Source organism: Oculina patagonica, chromosome 11, assembly GCF_052425735.1.
Source record: "Oculina patagonica isolate OP01 chromosome 11, crgOcupat, whole genome shotgun sequence".
Lineage (NCBI taxonomy): Eukaryota > Metazoa > Cnidaria > Anthozoa > Scleractinia > Oculinidae > Oculina > Oculina patagonica.
This window is the reverse complement of record NC_135768.1, coordinates 19,383,937-19,405,815: the sequence shown is the minus strand read 5'-3', so window position 1 is coordinate 19,405,815 and position 21,879 is coordinate 19,383,937. Positions and strand designations below refer to the sequence as shown.

Genomic DNA, 21,879 nt, shown 5'->3' with positions numbered 1-21,879 from the left:
TAATAGTGCACTGAAACTGTTAACAAGCATCTTTGGCTGCGGATGGCTTGGATGGAAATGGATTGCAATTTGAAAACGTTAGCCAACGTTTTCAAGTGGTTTCCGCGCGCCTTCCAAAAAAAAAATCGATATTTATAGCCAAATTTTGATCTCTATCCCCAAGTAAAGGTTATATCTTTCTATCTTCCGTTAAATGTTCAAAGACATATTTTTCATGAGTAAAATTTGCCAACCACTTATTTCAAAACAGTTTACACCAAAAAACTGCGATATCCCCGCCACATAGTCCCTTTAATTTCATAATGATCCCAGGCCATGCGGCTAAACCTTCGAGTCTAAAGATTTCATGAAAATATAAATTCTCCTTACAAAGTCGCATACATCTCTTTTAATGTTTGTTGTGAGAATTTGGTATATCACTAGTTGATGATTTTCTCTATTCTCGTCACCTATTTGTTGACAATGTATTGGTATTGTTGGGAGAAGTCATACGTTGGTCATATTAAGGGAAGTGCATTTTACCTAAGGTTGAACTAGTTCCATTTTCCTTTAATCTGCTGAGGAGAGAAGTAACAAACAGTAAAACGCAAACACTGCGCCCATATGAAAAATAATTTAAGAAATACTGCATATATTATAAATTTAATTTCTTTTATTGACGAAAATTAAACTGGTGATTTTGTTCAAAAAATAAAAATACTTATTTATCTGTTGGAATCAATTGAATGTACACTAGAAATAATATGATTAACTTTTGCTACTTAGCATATAATGTAAACAAAAAGAAGGCAACATAACAATCCACTCCAACTAAAGCCTTGGAGCAGGTTATCTGCTAGGGAAATCAAAAAGTACGGGAGGGGGCAAATCCCGTCCCCTAGGGTACTTTTCATTTAAATTTAAGGAAAAGCGCCCTGGGGGACAGGATTGGAAGGGGCTAGGCCCTGCCCCCTTTAAGAAGAGTGTCGTGTCACATAAAGATTTTTCATCCTCGACTCAATGAACTCGCAAATTTCAGCTTGGAAAATAGCCCGTTCTTGAGTAAAAATAGAACTCTGTTGCCCTAAAGAACGCCATGGAATTAGGAGCCAATACCGTATTACTCGATGCACCGCCCCAAATAAGCGCCGAATTTTGGACAAACGCCCCGGTCCAGTGCGGTGCTTCTTCGAGTTCCGTATACTAGTATCGGTGGACTACTCAAGGAATGAATAAACTTCGCTAGCTTCACCGTGGGAGATGTCAGCTACTACTTACATCATCGCTGAATGCTGTCTCCGAAGTTTCCTCGCAGTTCCGCAGAACTGACAAGGTAATGTGTGAATACGGTCTATTACGAATCGCTTGTGATTGGCTATCCAACCAATTCACGGGAAAATCTATCTAGAACTTACTGTGAAACGCCGTTTCACAGACGAAAAGGAGTTGCACGCTCCGGGTAATGGGCTCCTAATGGAATGAATATATAAAATTTCGCTGGCTAAAGAACTACACGGGAAAGATGCCAAGAATCATGGGAAAACGCTAACAACTTAGAGTTCACGCAACCCATAGAGGAGACTAGGAATGAGTCAGACCCAGGCTCCTGGTGAGGAAGTTAGTCATCATTCGGTAAAGATGGCGACGTGTGTGTTTTCCAACTATCCCGTGATCCTTGTCGGTGTAGTACTGGGGACAAAAGAAAAGGCAAATTTAACAAGATTGTGTACGGCAGTTTGCCGGAACACTATAGAAAAAAAACTGACAGGCTTTCAATGTTTCAGGTCTTATTAAAATTTGAACAGACGCCCTTTTCTGGCAAGATTGTAAACACCGCATGAGTTCATAAATTAAAATTTGAACAGATCCCCCTTTTGTTTAGTTAGCCTGAGACGAATGTTATTCGGCGGTGTTATTAACAACTGGTGTTAAAAGATGGGTCCAGGCTAAGGCTTCTTGCTTTTCCTGCTTTTCGATCTCGGAGAAAACGTCAGGCCCTTGCCCCGCCACGGAAGAGATTTAGCGTGGGGACGATCGGAGAATTATGTTCCACTAATCTCGTTCCTAGATCTCCTGGGCGAATCCGGGAGATCTGGGAACACGCCAAGGAACATTGTTGCTAAGCAACTAAGCTCCCGAAAACTGTGGATACAGTTGATTCTTAGAGACAGGATTTCGACCAAATAAGATATTTTTCTGATCTCACCTGCACTCTAAACTTGACCTCAGCTTCAGTCAGGGCTTTGACCATTTGAGCTGTATGTTGATAGTGGACGTTGTCTACAAAAGGGGCAAATCAATGAAAATGTTTATTTTTAGAAGGCGGTCAATTAAATTTGTACTGGAAATATCGGCTCGTATGACAAGATATTTCAAGTCACTGCACACTTTGTATGCCGTCTTACCGTCTCCAGATCCGTGGATAATAAGATAGTCTACGTTAGAAAAGTTAGCAGCTCTGGAGAGAAGGGACGTGTCCTGAAAAAAAATCAAACGAATAGAAGTGTTGCGTGGCTACTCAGGGCGGTGTAGGGGTGTAGGCCATAGGCCATCCGAAATCAGTCAACCTTGCGGTTCTCATTTTATCTCTTCTTTTTTCTTGATTTTCTTTTGGTCGATTCACACGGTAGGACTTTCCCGCATGCGACAAGCTTACGAAAGGCCTAGGACATAAATTATTACAGTTATTAGGACCGTTTACACACGGCGCGCGTCTGTCGTAAGGACGTGGTAGGTTCGTTATACACGACACGATTCATGTTTTAGTCATGGCGGCAGCGTATCCCATGCAATAATCGTAGACATTAGATTAGATTAGGCAAAATCGTATCGTCTATTTCGCCCCTTAAGGATTCTATTTTCAATTCCCGTCATTTGCAAACTTTAGTGTAAAACTCAAAAGTGGGGGAGGTGGGTCCCGGAACCCCTGGGACGCCGCAGAAGAAAACTAGACACTGGCAGTTTAACGGTCCAAGTTTACTGATTGCAAATATTTTATTGAGGACAATAATTTATTGAGGAAAAAAAAATTCAGAAAAAAACCGCGAACTATAGCATACTATGATACGATACTTACTCTGTAGCCATTTGCATTTTGCTGTGGAAGTCCCATGTATCGCTCAGTATAAGCTGAATCTATCAAAAGAAGCGTTGTAACAGGAAAATTAAGTTGTCTTTGTAAGTGACGTTAAAGCTCCTTACGTGACACGATCTCAGTCACGCTTGTCGTAATTCCTTACCGTAATATCTCCAATCCGTGACAGGAGCCACTGCAATTCCACACTTAAACACACCAGTATTCTTGCTAAGAATGTAAGTTGTCAAGAAGCCGCCATAGGACTGAGGGAAAAAATCCATAAAAAAACAATACTTACAAAAGTGACCTGGGGATATGCAAGGGTCCAAAGGTGCTGAAAGGGGGCTGTGGGCAGTGATGGGGGAGGAGAAAGTGGGGAAAGGGGGGGTGGGGAAGGGGGCGAGCACGGAATGAGTACGGAATGAAGGTGAGGTCTTTTCTTGTCCCAAAAAGGGAGGAAGGGCGGGGCAGGTCTTCTAGGCCCCTCCCCAAGATCCGCAGCCTGTGGGCCTCGGACCGCGCCTTTGATTGCCTTTGATTGCGGCAAAGACCGTCTTTGATTTTGATGGAAAGCAATATGCCTTTGACGTTTATCAAAGGTACGACAAATGTACCGTGAAATGTGACTTTGACTCGTGTCAAAAGAACCGTTGATTCAGGCCAAATCTGTTACTTATTGAACTTGGAAGCGCGTCAAAACCCTGTCAAAAGGACTTAGTTTGGCATCTGTGTTAAATTTCTTCATCCATCTTTGTCTGAATTTGGGTGCGAATCAAAAGTCGCCAAGCTTACGATCCGCCTTGTATTTATTTTATTGTTTTTTTTTATATTTCTTGTTCTCAGATTAACCCCCAGAACCGGATTCACTTCGCTGCTGTTTGTACAAGTGGTCCTTTCATTATTTTGGTCTCTTATTTAAATTTTTTGTACAGCCGGTATTCCCCGCCAAGGCTACCAGGTTCGCCAATGGTTAGGTAAAAGCGATCACTGTAAAGATAAGTTCGGTCACTACTTACCCAGCCCCATACAGAAAGTTTCTTTGGGTTAACGTATTTCTTCTTCTGCATAAAACTGCGAATTGAAAAACAAAGCGTCAATTTATCAAGCACCTTATTAACACGGTACATGATATCTGTTCAGTTTAGCTTACCGTCCAGCTGTGATGACATCCTGAGCCTCGTATTCACCAAGCAATTTGTAAACAGCTTGTTTGAAACTAGAACAGTGAAAAAGATCCACTACTTAGATGACGTTAAAATAATCCCGTATGGCCTCATACGGGCACTGGTGCAAGGAGAAGTGATGGCGAGTAAAGTGATGACGAAGGCGCCACGTCGATGATAATGATGATAATGATGATGATAATGATGATGATGATGATAATGATGATGATGATGATGATGATGATGATGAGTTGGTGGTGGTGATGTCAAAGGTAAAAAACCCTTTTTTTGTAAGTCACGCCGCAAGAAAGAAACAAGAGCGCGTATGCCGTAAAATTCCGTTTATAAGCCCTGGGCCTATACAACTTCGTAAGGGGTTTTGTGTGGGCTTATAAGCGGAGGGGCATATATCCGGGAGGGCTTATTAGCGGAATATAAAAAAACGTTTCGAAACGAGCCACGGGAGTGTTGATCGAAATACGTTTTTAAGTTAAAAACGCGCGATAAAGCAACATTTAGCCCTGTTCAGTACTGTCATCCAGCGGAGGAAGGCTTATATCCGGGGGCTTATAATCTTATTTTTTTTTTTTTGTTGTTTCCAGGTAGATGGGCCTATAGCCGGGGGGGGGGGGGCTTATAACCGGGGGGGGGGGGGGCTTATAACCGGAATTTTACGGTACCCATAATTTCCTTTGAAGTCGTCTTGAAAATCTATGAAGTATTACTATACTAACCTTTCACCTCTATACCCAGTCCCTCGTCCGTCCACGAGTACCACAATGATGTCAAAGTTACTGACCAAGAAACCGATCCAGCCAAGTTTTCTAGAAAACACCTCATTAACCTGCGACACAAAATGTCACAAAATTGCTACTAGAAAATTAAATTCATTTTATACTAAGCACCTGAAAATGAAAGGAAGACAAGCAGCAACAAACAAAGCAACGACGAAACGGTTTTACAGACATAAGACAACTGCTCAATCAGAGTCAAGTTTAGTCTCAGCCAATCAGATGCAAATACAAAACCAATCGAAATTTCACGCGCGCGTCTTTTCCCGCGCTTTTTATAGGTCACATGTTTTACATTCGAGTTCTGATTGGTTTGGAAGTAAGTTGCCGCCATATTTGCTTCTTTTGCTTAAAAAGGACTGCTCTATCACAGAAAAGAATAAACATGAGGTCTAAAACAAACCCTTTGAGATCCTGGTCCACCGTACCTGCGTAGGGAAACAGAAAAAACTAAAGTTACCTTAAAAGTTGTCAGAATCCCTTTTGGGTTACTGCTTGCTCTTAACTTGACTTTTTTTCTTCCTAAAACCTCTGATAGAGCGTGAAAAGCTACAAAGCTTCCGGTATCCACCAATTGAAAAGTCCGTGCCAGTCCCAGGATGGGTGAAGCTGTAGCATAAATCACTAGGAGTAAATTTTTTTGGTTTTTTTTTTAAATTTGTTTTTTTTTTTTTTTTTTATCGTATTATTTTTTAAAATCTCACTTTCTCAAAAAAAAAAAAAAAAAAAATCTCCGAATTTTTACGCCTTCGTGCCTTTATTATTGGTTGACTGTGTGTCCTTTGTGATTGGCCAGAGTAATAACAGCTAACAACATTGCTATTGGTTTTGCGATAATTATTGAAAACTGCAATTGATGCAATTGATGCAAAAATCTTCCAAAAATGTACCCCTCCCCCCTTTCCCGAGAGCTCGAGATGACGGAAACGACTTACCCCCTCCCCCTCCAAAAAAGATCTACTTACACCTCAAAATGGACGGCATATTTCTTGTTCTTGTCAAAATTAGGAGGAAGAAACTCAGTGGCCGTCAATTCTATAAAATAAAGAGGAGATTAAGTTTATTAGAAAATGAGTACATACCATTGAGTAGGATTAATTAAGTCTACATTCTTGACACAGCTAAAAGGCTAGCGATTCAAAAGATAACTTCAAAAAATACTTCTTTTCCTGAAACGCCAGTCTGTTACATAAAGATCACACTTTGGATCGACTGGGGGGGGGGGTGGGGGGTGGGGGGTGTGACGAAATGGGTTGGGGTGGGGACTTACCGTATTTTCCAGCGGGTATCATAAAGTTTCGCCTTTTTGGAGTCCACAGTTCAGACATTTTCTCTTCCAATCCTCTATTCATTTGAAGTTCTTTGTACCATGTAGCTAAAAGAAAAAATAAAACAACACTACGTTGCAAACGTACAGAGAAACGCAAGTAGAAACGAAGTCAACAAAAAATATATAAAAAAAATCAAACAAGAAAATAAGGAAGTTTCCCTTACTGGAGCTGGTTTTGTGCAACGTAGACCTTGGAACATTCGGTCCTACAAAAAAAAAGGAAAATAGTTTATAAACAGCACTTTTTAACTCAAAACATTTACATTAAAACACGCTGTACATCCGCCATTCTTTTCCACAGCTTTTCATTTTTGTTGGTTTCCTGATTAAAGTTTTCTATGGTATGTTGAGCTGATCGTTTTTTGGCTGATAAGTGTAGGAAATCAACAACAACAACATATCACGTCGAGAAAAGTAACACATCTTTCTGCAACCCATTTCCTATTTGCTTTTTACCTCTATTTTAAAATGAGACCCAGTAAACAAACTGACATAAAAGGTTGTGCATCGAGACTGGTTTTAAAACAGAGGTAAAAGGTAACGCGGAAATAGTTCATTATGATGTCTTTGCTATCCTCATGTGTTCAAGAAATCTACTGTACCAAGGCCGATCAAGCTACTTACCGTAGCAATACAAGATGTACCAGCTAGCATCGTGACTAAAGCTTGCAGAAAAATATTTGCAATCGCCATCTGGAATATAAATGCACAGTGATTTCATAAGGGAACATACTTGTACGTGGAACATTCATTAAGCTAATTTCAGTCCATGTGCCTTCAATCATATGATCCTTGTAGTTTCCTGACTTTGGTTGTTTCTCTTTTCCAAACCATTATTTTCTTTTTTTCAGACTCGAGGTTATGAGTCAAATAAAAATACTGGAACAAAATGTACAGTATGTGGCCCTTGGTCCGGACGAAAAAGACGCGAACGTGTATTTCTCAGATTAAAAGAAGAGCAGTGAGCTGAAATTTGTCCTGTAAGTTACCGTGACATCCAGCTAACATGTGGAAAGACAACAGCTTCTTTGCTTACTCGATTACTCTGTAATATCGAAAACGGTGGTTCGGTTTGACGGCCCTAGGTCCGGACAGCGGGTCCTTGGTCCGGACAGCACGAAACATTTACGCAACAATTGTTCAAACTCCCATCTAAAGAAGCTTCTTGCACATTTTTAGTAGTGAAATTCTGAAAAATTAAATAAAAATTTTAGGGAAGAGAGCTTAATTTCGTGTCGTCAACAATATACAGGCAATATAAACTACATTTTAAAAATAGACCTGTAACCAGGTGGTTGATTCATTAAGAAATAAAAACGTTACTCTGGTTAAAGATTGTTGTAAAATGTTCGTAAAATACGGTATACGCAATGTCCCAACGTTTCGGCTCGAATTTCTAAATTTAGCCTTTAGGGACAAACATTAGCTCTCGATTTGCATATTATATAAGAACGTGCTTTTTGTTATTCACTTATCACTTTCCCCTGATGAAGGCTTTAGTTTAAGCCGAAACGTTGGGACATTGCGTATACCGTATTTTACGAACATTTTACAACAATCTTTAACCAGAGAAACGTTTTTATTTCATAAACTACATTGCTTATTAGCCTGATAAGCGTGATTTGAAGCTTGAATAAAGTTTGAATTAAAACTCCTCGTTTTAGTTTTATTGTTGTAAAATGAAGTTTATTATGCCTTTGAACTCAAACGAAAGGTGTATCTTTTGTCAGAATCGTTTTCATTCAGTATTATTTAGCTTTCCACCTTCAGAAGTTTTTAAGTTATATTTCGTTGCCGTCAGTGTCCGGACCAAGGACCTAGTCAAGAAAATTATTTAGAAATTTTAATTCTTTACTTTGGACGGAAATTCAGGCGGTCAATCAAATTATTTACACTAGTCGAAAGAATATTTCCTATACATCAATTCTACCAAAAATTACCTCCTTTATTTAGCGCGCTCAGTTCGGATATACAAGATTACAAAGAAAACCAGTTAGTTTGCGGCGCCATGAACAAACAAACATCGCGGAAACAAACTTCACCTTCCTTCAGGTCGACTTGAAATTCTCGACTTTACCGCCAGCAGAAAAGCCTTCGAGCGAGGTTAAGACAGCAAACAGATCAAGAAATCTTTTGAAACGTTCGGTTTTATTCAAACTTTGTTTCCTATCGGAAAAATACTCGATGAACCGAAAGTGTCCGGACCAAGGGCTGTCCGGATTTAGGGCCACATACTGTAATCTTAATGCACTGTGAATGCCAGTAACCGCGATGCACTGGGGCGCACGATAGTAATATCAGGGGGAAGGGTGGAGAGAGTTTTAAAGATTCTGCGATTGAACGTTTTGGCTAAGATGAAATTTGCACGAAATTCGTGCAAATGCCGGTGCTCAATAATAAAGCACTTGTTACAGCTTGAAAAATGCGAGACCTTCCTCCCCTATCTTTTCAGACTTCATCTTTATTTTCAGGTATGGACAACTATTTACAGATTTTCCATACTTTTTTCCAGACTCTACGCAAGTCAGCGTTTGGTGAAAGCTATCCAAATACCTACTTAGCAAGTTCAAGCAGCTCTTTCCGATGTTTCTCCGACTAAGGCAAAGTAATGCAAGTACTGTTGACCGTGTCGAAGAGAAAAAACGTGTCTATTTAAAAAAACCCGTCCCATTCAGGTACTCATAACTTACTTTCGGCCCAAGGTAAGAAACATGTGAGGCATTCTTTCGCTCTTGACTTGACATTTACACTGTTAAAATAAAACACATTGTGACATAAGTTAGCGCCGTTCTCTTACATTGTCGTTGTTCCTTTTAAACGTCTATTACAGGCCTTTAAAACGTGCTAAATAACATAATACTGTCTGTTTGTTGGGTCAGAAAAAATGCTATTAAGCTCTTGCTAGACATTTTCATAGTAGTATGGCTTTTTAGTTTTACTCATCATTTGTAATTTGAACTCGCCCAGGACTCAAAATAGCGGTAGAGCGATTTTCGATTGAGTGTCCAAAACCAAAACCGAAGTAATCACTCCGTCCAATGACAAAGGGCACAGGCAATTAAAGCAACCAATCAAAACTCAAAGCAAATACATGTAGCCCATGCGAAGGGCGGGAAAACGTATGTGAACGAGTCAAGACTGGTTTTGCTTTTACCGTACTTCTGATTGGTTAGCAAAGAGGCGCGAGTTTTTTTTAACTAATCACTAAGCGTAGTTTACTAAAACCAAAGCAAATGTGAATTACTTTCAAAACCGCTCTAATGCATAATAAAATTCTAATAACTAATCATTGGATATTTACATCTGTTGATAACAATCCTACAAAAGCAGAGAAGAAAGACGACGTTCTATCGTAGAGAGAGGATCTGAAAATTGCTGCTGACCTTTTATAGGATTGTGGACTTCCCACATATCGACGCTTGTGAAATGTTGTTATGAAAAAAAATCGAGCAAAACAAATGAAACCCACCTGTAAATATGTCTTTCTCTTGATGATGTTTCTGTGCTTTGAAAATACCTGATAAGTAAAAAGAATAACATTACGGAAAGTCCTGTTTTTTCTTCACAGGAATGAACAACTAAAAGGGAAAATCGAAGCGTTAAAAATTCAAAATAACATATACACATCAAAACACATCAAAAGCCAGGTAAGTTTTACCAGTTATTAAAAATATATAAAAAATGATTTGGATATGTGTGAACTTTTTAATTAAAATTTAACTAATTTAAATTAACTCTAAATGGCAAAAAAATAAAAAAAAAGACAACAATAGATATTATCTTCTCTTGTCAAGGTCTAAAAACGGCCAACATGTTACATGAAACCTCGTTCCCAGGGTTTTCTCTGCGAGAAGAGAGAGAATCATCGGCCTGGGAACAAGGTTGAAAGATAGCTTATTTCGAAAACAGTGTGATGGCCTGGAGCTAGGGCTTTCCACAAGTTGCTCGGCAACTTTTTGGCAACTTTTCATGTTTCGAGCAACTTTTTCCCCTTCGAGCAACTTTTTCTCTCTCGAGCAACTTTTTGCATTTTAAGCAATTTCCAGACCGAAGATCTCCGAAGATAATCCGAGTGTTGTTCAAAGGCAATACGAACGTTTCCGAAGATTTACGAAGTTTGCCGAAGATTTTCGAGTAACATCTGAAGACGTTCCACCTTTCGGCTCATTCTGCATATTAAAACATTACAAAACTCGTCACAAACATGACGTCATCGATATCATCACGATTTTTCTCAGTTAAAGAATTCCTTGTTATTTAACAAATTTTCCCCCTAATATGTTGATTAGATACTTCTTTTGCTGTAAAAGAGCATAAAACTGCTTAGAAATCTTACTCTCAAAGGGAAATTAGCATATATTTAGAGAAATTCTCTTGATTAGAAGCAGCGTTTTGGATTTTTTGGAGCAACTTTCGAGCAACTTTTATTATCAGAAGCAACTTTTTTGTATTTTTGGAGCAACTTTTGAGCAACTTTTTGAGAAATTACGGGCAACTTTTTTGGAAATCTCGAGCAACTTGTGGAAAGCCCTACCTGGAGCCTAGCTAACTGCGGAGTGCGCGAGCGTTTATGGGATTATTCGATGCACAATAAACAAAATATGGCGGAACGGAATAACAGTCTAAATCTTGGGCTGCCTATGACAGGACATTCTCAAGCGGACAAGTAAGTTCCTTACCATAGGGAAGACCAAAGAATCACTAAATTTTTCGAGGCTGGGTAAATCGGCAACAAGAACCTAACTTACACTGTTTCGGTTTCTTTCTTGAACGCCAAAATCTGGACCACTTCCCATGCGCCAGAGGTGAGAAATGTGGTGCTTTCTTTGCCTGACGACTGTGAATATAATTAAATGTAGGAAACATTAGTAAGCGTGAAAATTGCGGGATTAAATTGTCAGGAGGCTATTTGATGGGCTTCTCGGTACGTCATTCTGAAGAGCATGGGAGCCCCGAATGCTGAACAAATCCCACCCCACACACTTGACCCACAAACGTACACTCTTTTTTTCTTATAAGAACCTTTTTTGTAACAGGGCGTTGAGACTGAAATTGACCTAGTTTCTAAAATCATGCTAGGAACAATGTACCCAAGCTGAAACTAAAAGAGTAAGCAACTTTGGAAGACTATTAAAGTGAATTTGGTCTCTTTAAACGTTCATATCAGGATGAACATGCTAAGAACGTTTCAGGATCAAAACACAAAACAAATAAGGACATTCAGTTTTGGTTCAGCCTTAGCCGCAAAATTAGACATTCTTGTAAACAATTCTGCACGGAGGTCCGATATTTTTACGTGCGGCGCTCTAAACCAGTAAATAAGCATCTAAGGAATAACGTCCGTACTTACAGGGACCATCACTTTGGCCAGATGAATGAAATCTCCCTGTTTCCCTTGAGACGAAGGCACAAGAGTCAAGTAATAAGAACCGTCTTTTGCAAACCACGGGCTTGGAGGCTGTAAACATCAACAAGAGTTTTACCTTTGCTCTAAATATTAACTCTCCTTACTGATTCCCATACATTTTCTTAATGTCAGTTCTGAGAATTTAATGGATCATCAAGACAATATCTCCTAGTTGATGATTTTCTTTATTCTCGACACTCGTCTGCTTGATAATGTATTGACATAATATGGAGAAATAATATTTTGATAAGTTGCTGATACTTGCAGTGAAACCCTTTAAACCATGGGCGCTAGAAATGCTACCACAAATCCCGTGGAAGGAAGATATAACGGGAACGTACCCGCAAGAATAGTTAATCTGGGACTAAAAAGTTTCGCGAAACGAATTAACGTTTCACTATACGGGTTAACGGGTTTTAAGATTGAGAGGGTTATCTGAAAATAATTGCAAGTCTAGATTCTCGATTGCAAAAGCGAAAACAAAAAATTCGAAAATGTTCACTGACGGACTTACCAAGTAAGACTTAGTGTTCACCCAGCCGTTTGTGACCTTCAGTTTTTGATTCTAAAAAAGTACAAAATAACAACGAAACATTAAGACAGGAAAAAAAACTAAGGCTTTCCACAAGTTGCTCGGCAACTTTTTGGCAACTTTTCATATTTCGAGCAACTTTTTCCCCCTCGAGCAACTTTTTTTCTCTCGAGCAACTTGTTGCATTTTGAGCACTTTCCAGACCGAAGATCTCCGAAGATTATCCGAGTGTTGTTCAAAGGCCATACGAACGTTTCCGAAGATTTACGAAGTTTGCCGAAAACTTTCTGTCATCTGAAGACGTTTCAACTTTCGGCTCATTGTGCATTTAAATATTACAAAGCTCGTCAGGAAACATGACGTCATCGACACCTTCACGATTTTTCTCAGTTAAAGAAAACCTTGTTTTTTAACAAGTTTTCCCCTTGATATGTTATTTAGATACTTCTTTTGCTGTAAAATTGCAGAAAACTGCTTAGAAATCTAACCCTCAAAGGGAAATTAGCATATATTTAGAGAAATTCTCTTGATAAGGAGCAGCGTTTTGGATTTTTTGGAGCAACTTTCGAGCAACTTTTATTATCAGAAGGAACTTTTTTGGATTTTTGCAGCAACTTTTTGAGAAATTACGGGCGACTTTTTGGGAAATCTCGAGCAACTTGTGGAAAGCCCTAAAAAAACCCATTGTGCGCTCAGGTAAATAAGAGAGTAAACTATAAAGAGGCATCGCATGAGACTATAGGTCAAGAGAATTGTGTAGATTTCCTGTCTCTAGAGGAAAGACAGCCCTATACTTTAGTTGAACCTCGTACCCTTGGGGCAGGATTAACTGGCCGTCAGGTTGTAGAGAGGTAGCCTTTGTATGGTCCCCTTCGTAGCCGTTATTTGGATTGTAACGCAACGCCTTTTCCCACTAACAGCCGTTGGTGGAAGATGAAGCGTTGCGTGACGAGCCCAAACAACGGTTGCAAAGAAGGCTAGCCGTTGTAGGGAAGTTTCAATAAGACGACAGTGAATAGATAAAACATCCTAGCCATTGGAGAAAGGTGGCACATAGTTAGTAGAGGTCTAACTTTATTTTTTAACTCGATGTTCTGACAACAAAAGTGAACAAAAATCTACTGCCGCTGGGCTCTCCAGCCTTGTAAGCGCGGGCTCACTTCTGTCGATACTGCTGGTGTCCTGCTTTTTAGACGAAGCTCTTACCTCAGCACAGTTCCCGGATGATGCGTTACAGATGGATGCAATTGAAGTGTCCTGTATCCGGTTTAACCACCAAACCAATACTGTACTGTTTGACGCCCATGCCACGTTGGTGTAATAATGTTCACTATAACGCGAAAGACAATTCGCACAAACGTGTTACATATAAAGACAAAAACATCTATTTAAATAGTACAGGTATTTGTGGTTGGGTGAGGTGGTGGGGTGGCCTTAGGGCCGATTTACACAGTACGACCTTCTCGTATGCAACAAGCTTACGACAGGCTTACGACATTAGGACCATTTACACGCGCGCGCGTTTGTCGCAAGGATGTGGTAGGTTGATTGGCACGACTCGATTTTTGTAGTCATGGCGTAAGCGTGTCGCATGCGATAATCGTAGGAAAAATGGTACCGTCTTATTCGCCCCCTTAGTGACTGGTTTTGGCCATCCATTGGCTGCTCGCGTCATACAAACATCGTACACAGTATTCATCACATAACGTTGCCTGACGCTACGATTGTCACAAACAATTCTACGACATTTTTCGTGTCGTACGCGACAATCCTTAGAAAAATTTTTGAGTCGCAGTCTTGTCGTTATATAAGCTTGTCGCATGCGATGAAGTTGTACTGTCTGTATTGTACATAAAGGGTACGTTAGGGGGCACAAACGAAAGTGGGGAAATCTGAAGCGGGCCTATTTCATGCAATCATTTTACATTTTCTTTACAGTTTTAAGAACATTGCAAAGTATTTACAGATTCACAGAGAGCGAACTTACACATTTCCAAACTCGTCCGGCGGTTGTAGGTCCGTTGTATTTGGCACCTTGTTTGTCTTGTTTGTATCTGATGGCAGATGTTCCAAGTCCACCATTTTGATTTTAACAACAGGATTCGGCGAGCCAGGTTTGGGGTAAGCTATCTTCTTAACAGTTGTGTAGATGTCAGCATTTTTCCCATTTTTTTTTTACATTTTCTTTACAGTTTTAAGAACATTGCAAAGTATTTACAGATTCACAGAGAGCGAACTTACACATTTCCAAACTCGTCCGGCGGTTGTAGGTCCGTTGTATTTGGCACCTTGTTTGTCTTGTTTGTATCTGATGGCAGATGTTCCAAGTCCACCATTTTGATTTTAACAACAGGATTCGGCGAGCCAGGTTTGGGGTAAGCTATCTTCTTAACAGTTGTGTAGATGTCAGCATTTTTCCCATACCACATGTACGGGAACCATTTCACTTGAGTGTCGTTTGATTGCGCAAAGACAAGATATCGGCCGTCCGGTGAAAACCACATGGCTTTATTGGTGATGGTGACATCCTCTATAAACAGAGTTTAAGTTAGTTTTAAGTCGTGGTCGAGATTAAGGTCGCGGGGGACAGCTTAGGTTCATCATTATGTATTTATTTAAAGCATATGCACGAAGTGCAACGACTGACATCGACAACTTTACGACGAGATATTTGCATAAAAATATGAGCACGCGCGTGTGATTTGATGTGTTCGCGTGTGGAATTGTTTATGTCTTTTTTAAAACGCATTGTTCTCACCAAAAAAGCGTGGAATATAATTACCGTTTGGAAACCGTCTTTTCATCGGGACACCTTCGGAAATCTCAAAGTTTGGACTTTTCCGACAATTTTGTGGCAGAGAATTCAGCGCGGATATAGAACTTCATGACCGGCCACTGCAGAGAGGCAAACTAGGAATACTGAAGTGTGTCATAACAGAAGCGGAATTTTAAAAGAGCGTTTTTAGAAAGAGATAGAAAGCATTAAATTCAAATTTGCGCATTTAAACCATCATAACTTGCTGGCAAACTTTAAATTAAAAAATCCGCTTCTGTTATGACACACTAGAGGTATTGACTGATCAGTTATTGACAAGATCACAGAGTGCTGTCTCCTAATCGATCCGTAAACTCTGCCACAAAATCATGTTTCTCCTAGTTTGTCATTTACGAGGCTATATCACCGCCGTCAAGTGTAATCTTCCAAGTAAACGATGATATTCAAAATATTCCATCATTTCTTTACGTCTCTGTAAAATTTGAGCTTAATCGCACCCATAACAGCCGAGAAATTAGCGTTCTAAAAGATGCAGGTCAAGCAAAATTTCACCTTATGAATTTATTCATGCTGTAGGTATCCCCCGCGACCTTAAGAGGTCGAAACCCTGGCTGGGCTTTTGTATTGTGTTCTTGGACAAGGCCAATTACTCACACAGTGCCTCTCTCTACCCAGGTGTATAAATGGGTACCGGTAATTTGTTGGGACGATCGACCTGACAAGAAAATGCTGGGGGGTAACCCTGCGATGGACTAGCATCCCAACCAGGGGGAGTAGCAATAGTCCTAGTCGCCTCATGCTATGGAAACCTGACTTATCCACCAACTGTGTAGGTTGCGAATTGCGTGGATTGTAAGAAAGACTTAGCCAGGTTATTTTGAAATTAATTCCCTTTGTTTGGTAAAAAAGTAGTAACTCTAACATAACTGTACAACTGTATACTGGGTTTGGGATTGTAGTTAAACAAGGCGCACAGTTCACCGGGAAATGAATTAAGATTGTGGAACCCTTCCTAAGTCGAAACGTGAGAGCAAAAAGCCTTGGGACGGTCTAGGGCCTTGATGTCCTCCTTCTTTTGAAAGCCGCCCAACATTTAAGCTCAGCAGCCTGAAGTGATCAAGTGAGTAAGGAAAGGTCACGTGTTACTTACCTTCGTAGACCCAATCAGGAACTCCGTTAAATAACTCGTTTTCCTTTCCGTTATCAGTGATAGTATGAAGGCTGCCTCCAATCCTGTCCAGCCAATAGATATTGTTATCCTGAACAAAGCCCTATAAAGTGAGACATCAATTTTGGTCAATGCAAGACGTTGGAGAAACCTGGAACGATATCGAGCGCGCGCGGGCGTTTTTGGTTACGTTTGGAGATTTGGTCCGATACTTCCACGTATAGTACGAACTACGAAGAACACCGAAGACTGACACTCATTATATCGGAGGAGGGGGGAAAGGTGGGAAAGTTAAGAGAAAAATACGCTAAGGCGGAGTAAACTTACCACCGAACCGTCTCGGATGAAGCATCTTGTGAAATTTAGCCAAAAGTATCCATCTTCCCCAATCTTAACCATCCCTTTTTCTTTTTGGTTTACTGTTACTTCTCTTGCGTTTTTCTACAAAGTGGATTACTATTTTGGAGTTTCCTTTAATTTAGAGCGCAAAATATATCGTTACTTAAGAAGACGGCTTACTATTGAAGTGCCATTGTTTCCCCATAAAGCCAGCTGAATCTGCTTTTGTGGATTAGGTGGCATGACTCGAAAGGTCGACCTTGAAAGAGAAAAAATGGAAATGGGGTTAGAAAGGCCAACTTTTTTATTTTAAAGAAACGATTAGAAAAATATGTTTCAGTTTACCCACCCGTTTTCCAAGTAGTGCGCGTAGTAATCTGCAAAGAACGATCTGCGGTACAACTGAAAGACAAAGATATGATAAATATTTTCAAAAAACCTTTTCAATAAAAAGCTTGAAGTATTCTCTTATTGCTGAACCAAATATCCCTTAGTTGATGATTTTTTAAATTCTCATCACATATCTGCTTGATATTGTATTGATATTGTAATGAGAAATTAGCTTTTAAGCACAGTCTCGTCTTGGCATGATAGGATTTTCGGACAGTCCGTCACTAGGGACCTTCAGATCAGACTAAGACATCGAGTACGAGTATTTTCGAATTTCAATCCAGTTACGTTTCCAGAGCCCTCACTCCTCCCTGTTGCTGACCAGTTGAAAATGATACTATCGGTACGAGATTGGTGTGAAATGGGATAAGAGCATAAGCACTAGGTTTGAGAAGTCGTACTCGTACTCAATCTTGTACTCGTACTCAAATATGAAGGTCCCTACTATCTAGACGACTGCGCCCACTAGTGACGTAACCCTACAGAGCTCCATGCAGCGTCGGTGATTGGCTGTAATAACTGTTGAGCTACGTCAGTACGGAATTTTTTCGCGTCGTTTGTCATATGTCTCTCAGGCGGGAAAAAGTTCGAGCTCGGGAACAGAGCCGTTTCTGTCACGCGGCCGTTGCTGCCTCAGAGCGATTACTGAGACGTTTTACCAAAATAAAGAAGCGTGACATCTTACTGTGCGTTACCTTTCTCCTGTTGGAAGCCAGCAGAACCCATTTTTCGTCCGGCGACATCCACCAGGAAGAGACATTGAAATCATCCTATCGGAATCAATGAAGCAATTACTTTTTCTTTAGGAATATATTCACCTAAAGCAACCTAAAGACCAAATGAACTAACGGGAGTTCGTCACACAAAGGGTTTGTGGCAAATTTCACGAGGTGCGTGACACGATGTTATGGGCGTTTTCGCGACACATTAAGTTTCCGTTTCGTCACAAGTTTTGTTCTCGTGGCGAAAAAAAGTTGAGACGGGTTACCTTAAGCAACCATTCAACACACGGTGTTTGTAACTGAGTTGAGCATATAACGACTCTGTGAAAGATCGAAACGTTATTGTGACACCTTACCTTGCGTTGCGTTACGAGTCAGTTCGCTCTCGTGACCTTTTGGAGTTTTTTCGAAGAGACAAGTTCAAGAGAAATAGCTGCGCTGCCAACATTTTTTGAATAGGCAACGGCTGTCGAGTCATTGCATCGAGAGCGGAATAAAAAACGGAATAAATTAATAAGTTACCATGATATCTTTAGAAACAGCAAAATTCTTGGTGGTGTTCTTGGCAAGATCAGTGACTGTTAAGTTGCCGTTAGAATACCTGATATACTCGGTATCTGTGGAAAGAAAATATAAACCGTATAATCATAAAATTAAAAAAAAAATTGACGCAACTGAACCACACTTGGCTCGATTTGAGCCTGTTCCAGAGGGAGATGGGTGAGAGCGAAAGACGCGCCCACCCCCCATTTCTTTTTCCTCGCTGGCCCGCGTTTTTCGCTCTCCCAACCGACTCCCATCCTCGTTCCCAGGGCTTTTCCCTCCAAATTATCGAAGAAAAAGCCATGGGAACGAGGTTGTCGCTGTCCTCCATCTACCGAAGGCCTTTTTTACAAAGTTTTTTAAAGGCTAGCTCGATTTCCCTGCTCTCTCGAGACAGTTCTTTTATCCCTCCCCCGAGAGGAGGCGTCCTTTCTTGAGGGAGTTTGAAGCTCTTCTCAAACGTTTTCAAACGAACGTTATCGTTTTCTGAAGAACTTCCTGGGCAGGGTCTGAACTGAAAAAGGGTTTGGGTCAAGCCTGAAGTACTGTAGGGAAATCGCAGGGGGAAAGAATTTCAGGAAAATTGCCTCACACCCAATCTAAATTGGGCTCCTGCCCCGAATTATAAAAACTACCCTAATTTTTTTTACGCATACCTGACATCCATCGAACGGAATATGAGGAGTAAGAGTATTTGCCATTGAACATGTCATCAAAGCCGTACACCTTCCCAGGAGTTTCAGATCCACTGCTGGGCTTACCTGAAGCTGGTCAAAAATATTATTTCATTTGTGTTTCTCAAGATCTCGTATTTTTCTCGCTTCCTGACCCTCTCTCCACCCGCACGCGCGCTTCCGCTTTCACATCCAGCTCTCCCGCAACTCCGTCTTCGCGCGTTTAGCAATCGATTTAAAATCTGAGGAAACAAGGGATTGTGAACAGTCTAGCGACCAAACCCACTAACGTGTAACAGAGGCAACAATCCCTCTAGAACCGACGCGCCAAGCCCTCATAGTCTTTGTCGACTTATAATTTGCGTAAGCCTCAAAAAAAGTCCTGTCCTTTTACATTTTGCGTAAACCGGAGATCTAGCGCCAGTTCTGCCCTCCTTCACTTTGCGCATAGTTTATGAACCACAGAACGGGCGCAGCCTGCGTCCAGTGAACGCAAGTGAAATGAGCCGCGGTGTTTTCAAAAAGATACAGCTATTTCGAGAAAGGTTGTCGAAAACTGAGCACAAAAGTGCATGCACGCGACAAGACCAAAAGGTAGTATGGGTAAAGGTAGAGAGCTAGCTACTGCACATGCTGAATTGAATACCTTATTGTTACTTATTTTCGCGGGAACTTAATTTCGCGAAAATGGAACTGGCATATTTCGCGGGACTTAAATTTCGCGATTTGGCAAAAAAAAATATGTTTAGAGGAACTAAATTTCGCGAAAATTGTCAAAATACTGATCTGCATAACAAACAGTCAGTCTCAAAATTGGCACAACTGATTTAAATTTTCCACTAGCAATGGTTTCCAATGACACTGGACAAAACCATATAACGAAACAAAACTTAAAACAGTTTGACATGTTCTTTTGTAACAAAGTGAGCTAGTTTGACGACTGTACCAAGATAATTATGTGGTTAACTGACGGCAACGTTGATTAATCATAATGAATTAAATAGAATGGTATTAAAGTTCGCGTCGTTATTTTTCGCGAGAACCTTTTTTCGCGGGTCTTTAATTTCGCGATTTTTTGAAAATCGCGAAAATCACGAAAATTAGTCCCGCGAAAATAAGTAACAATAAGGTACTAAAAAGATGGCGACACGACAAACGCGAATTTCCATGTTTTCTTTCTCTTCAGACATGTGGAAACAAGACTGACTTTTAGAAGAATTTTTAAAACTCAAAGACATGCGACAGAAAAAGTAAAACTACAAAAAAGGCCTCCTGAATTTGACTGACTTGGAAGTGTTTCGGAATAGCGTTCTGTTACGTCGCGTTACAATTGTCTATCTATAAAAGCAGATTTGGCTGTAATGAAAGCCATAAAGCGGCATGTAAGCCATAAAGCGGCATGTGTTTAAGTTGTTTGTTATGGAGACGTTATAGTCTGGAGCAGAGTATAGTCGGTTTATTATTTTTGACAGAGGAAATCGTTATTCAAAACATATTGCGAAAGAATACCGGTCATACAAGTCCCAGCCATGGCCCGCGATAAGAGCCATTAGATTAGATAAAGCGATAAGCACACGGAAACCACTCCCAAAAGACTGTAAAGAAGTTTAAATCGCATTTTGTGCGTCGTTTATCTTTGTCAAAGAAATCAATTTCCACAACATAATGCCATACTGAAAAGAAGCCGCGTTATTTACTTTGCTTCGTAATCGAATCAATGACCTCTGCTCTCTCAGTTCTAAATCGCTCACTCCCATTATGAAAGACGCGCGAAGAGTATGAAATACAATGGAAATGAAATTGCGACATACCCCGACACAAAACTGACAGTAATCCGGGGCAAAATCCCCCGCCCCCCCCCCCCCCCCCCCCCCCCCCCTCCCCCCCTCTATATTAGAACGTCTTATGGAACGCTTTCGTGGACAAAAGCAAGCTTACAAGCAAAAAGCCCTGGTTGTTTCGTCTCTCATAGTCCGCCGTGTGCTCGCACGCTGCTTCCCCCTGTAAATGAAATGTTACAAGTGGAATCCGGGGGGGCGAGAGGGTAATTATCAAGTGGTAATTATACGTGTGGTGTCTGGAGCATGTTTGGATTCCTGTCTTGAAACAGATGCAAAGATTTGAGCTGAAAAGTAACATTGTTTTAGCCTGGTAGAGCGTGTATCAAGGGTTTGGGGGACCCAGCGAAAAAGCCTAGCCCAAAATTCTGTTAAATCATGTCCCCCACCTCTTTCTGGGAAGAAATCAGCCCCAGGGATTAAACTTACCTTTTGTTGCAGATTTTTGAGAGAGAGTGACAACTAAGATGATAGCAACTCCTACCAGCACACTCACTACAATCAGTGGCAGCCCGATCTTCGCAAAATTCGAGCTTGTACCCATTTTTGTGAAGGCAATAGGCAAATAATTTGACCGAAACTGCAAGCCAGACCGATGCAACTACAACAATAACACTCGATCGTTTCTTACTGTAAATGACGTACGTACAATCGGATAACTGTCAGTTAATTTTCTCAGGAATCGTATGACCTTTGACCCCGTTTTCCGTCACGCGAACAACCTAGCCTCCCACGCAGTCGTTGTTAGGGGCGATCGTGGGGAGGAGTTAAACACGATGAACCTTGCTGAAATGTTTACTGTTCAGTTAGTTTTTTCTTTTTTGGAATCAGACTCTTGTGCTTCAAGATACCAACGCGAGGGGACAAATCCCTGCCACTAGTCCCGGGGGGGGTACTCCCTATAATGGCCTATACGGGGAGACTCCGCCCGAAAGGGGTACCTTTTTGAGGTAAGGATTTCATAACTTTAGGTATATGTAAGGGTAGGAAATTCTGTCATTAAGATATATATTTCGAACAGACGCAACTTATGGCTGTGTCGTCTTAATTTATTAAGCGCTACATAAAAATGTCAAGTCGTGTAGGTATATGAAAGGGGTACCTTTTTTTCAATAAAAGGTAGGGGGGGCAAAAAAAAAAAAAACCAAATA

The 21,879-nt window shown here is 40.6% G+C and overlaps 1 protein-coding gene across 1 annotated transcript; it reads right to left on the bottom strand.

Moving 5' to 3' along the window:
* Window positions 1–1,429: 1,429 nt before the first annotated feature.
* LOC144629839 (prolyl endopeptidase FAP-like) lies at window positions 1,430–21,368 on the bottom strand. The gene is made up of 27 exons (XM_078488056.1): window positions 21,158–21,368; window positions 18,873–18,983; window positions 18,196–18,290; window positions 17,647–17,721; window positions 16,911–16,963; window positions 16,742–16,820; window positions 16,205–16,325; window positions 14,520–14,808; window positions 13,485–13,608; window positions 12,261–12,311; window positions 11,690–11,797; window positions 11,088–11,176; window positions 9,809–9,856; window positions 9,030–9,088; window positions 6,964–7,032; window positions 6,504–6,545; window positions 6,280–6,384; window positions 5,975–6,044; window positions 5,413–5,437; window positions 4,953–5,062; window positions 4,206–4,271; window positions 4,072–4,126; window positions 3,219–3,318; window positions 3,056–3,114; window positions 2,385–2,457; window positions 2,186–2,259; window positions 1,430–1,668 (listed from the first exon to the last, which is right to left on the bottom strand). Exons 1-27 carry the CDS (start codon window positions 21,270–21,272, stop codon window positions 1,561–1,563), a joined length of 2,373 nt encoding a protein of 790 aa, XP_078344182.1. The 5' UTR covers window positions 21,273–21,368; the 3' UTR covers window positions 1,430–1,560.
* Between the last annotated feature and the right edge of the window lie 511 nt (window positions 21,369–21,879).

What these genes read in the sequence shown, in the direction of transcription:
- LOC144629839 (XM_078488056.1), bottom strand. Translation starts at nt 21,272, where the DNA reads ATGGGTACAAGCTCGAATTTTGCGAAGATCGGGCTGCCACTGATTGTA. An exon ending in TGGCCAAAGTGATGGTCCCT is followed by an intron (nt 11,177 to 11,689) that starts GTAAGTACGGAC and finishes TTATATTCACAG; the next exon opens with TCGTCAGGCAAAGAAAGCAC. An exon ending in GTACATCTTGTATTGCTACG is followed by an intron (nt 6,546 to 6,963) that starts GTAAGTAGCTTG and finishes TTTTTTTTGTAG; the next exon opens with GACCGAATGTTCCAAGGTCT.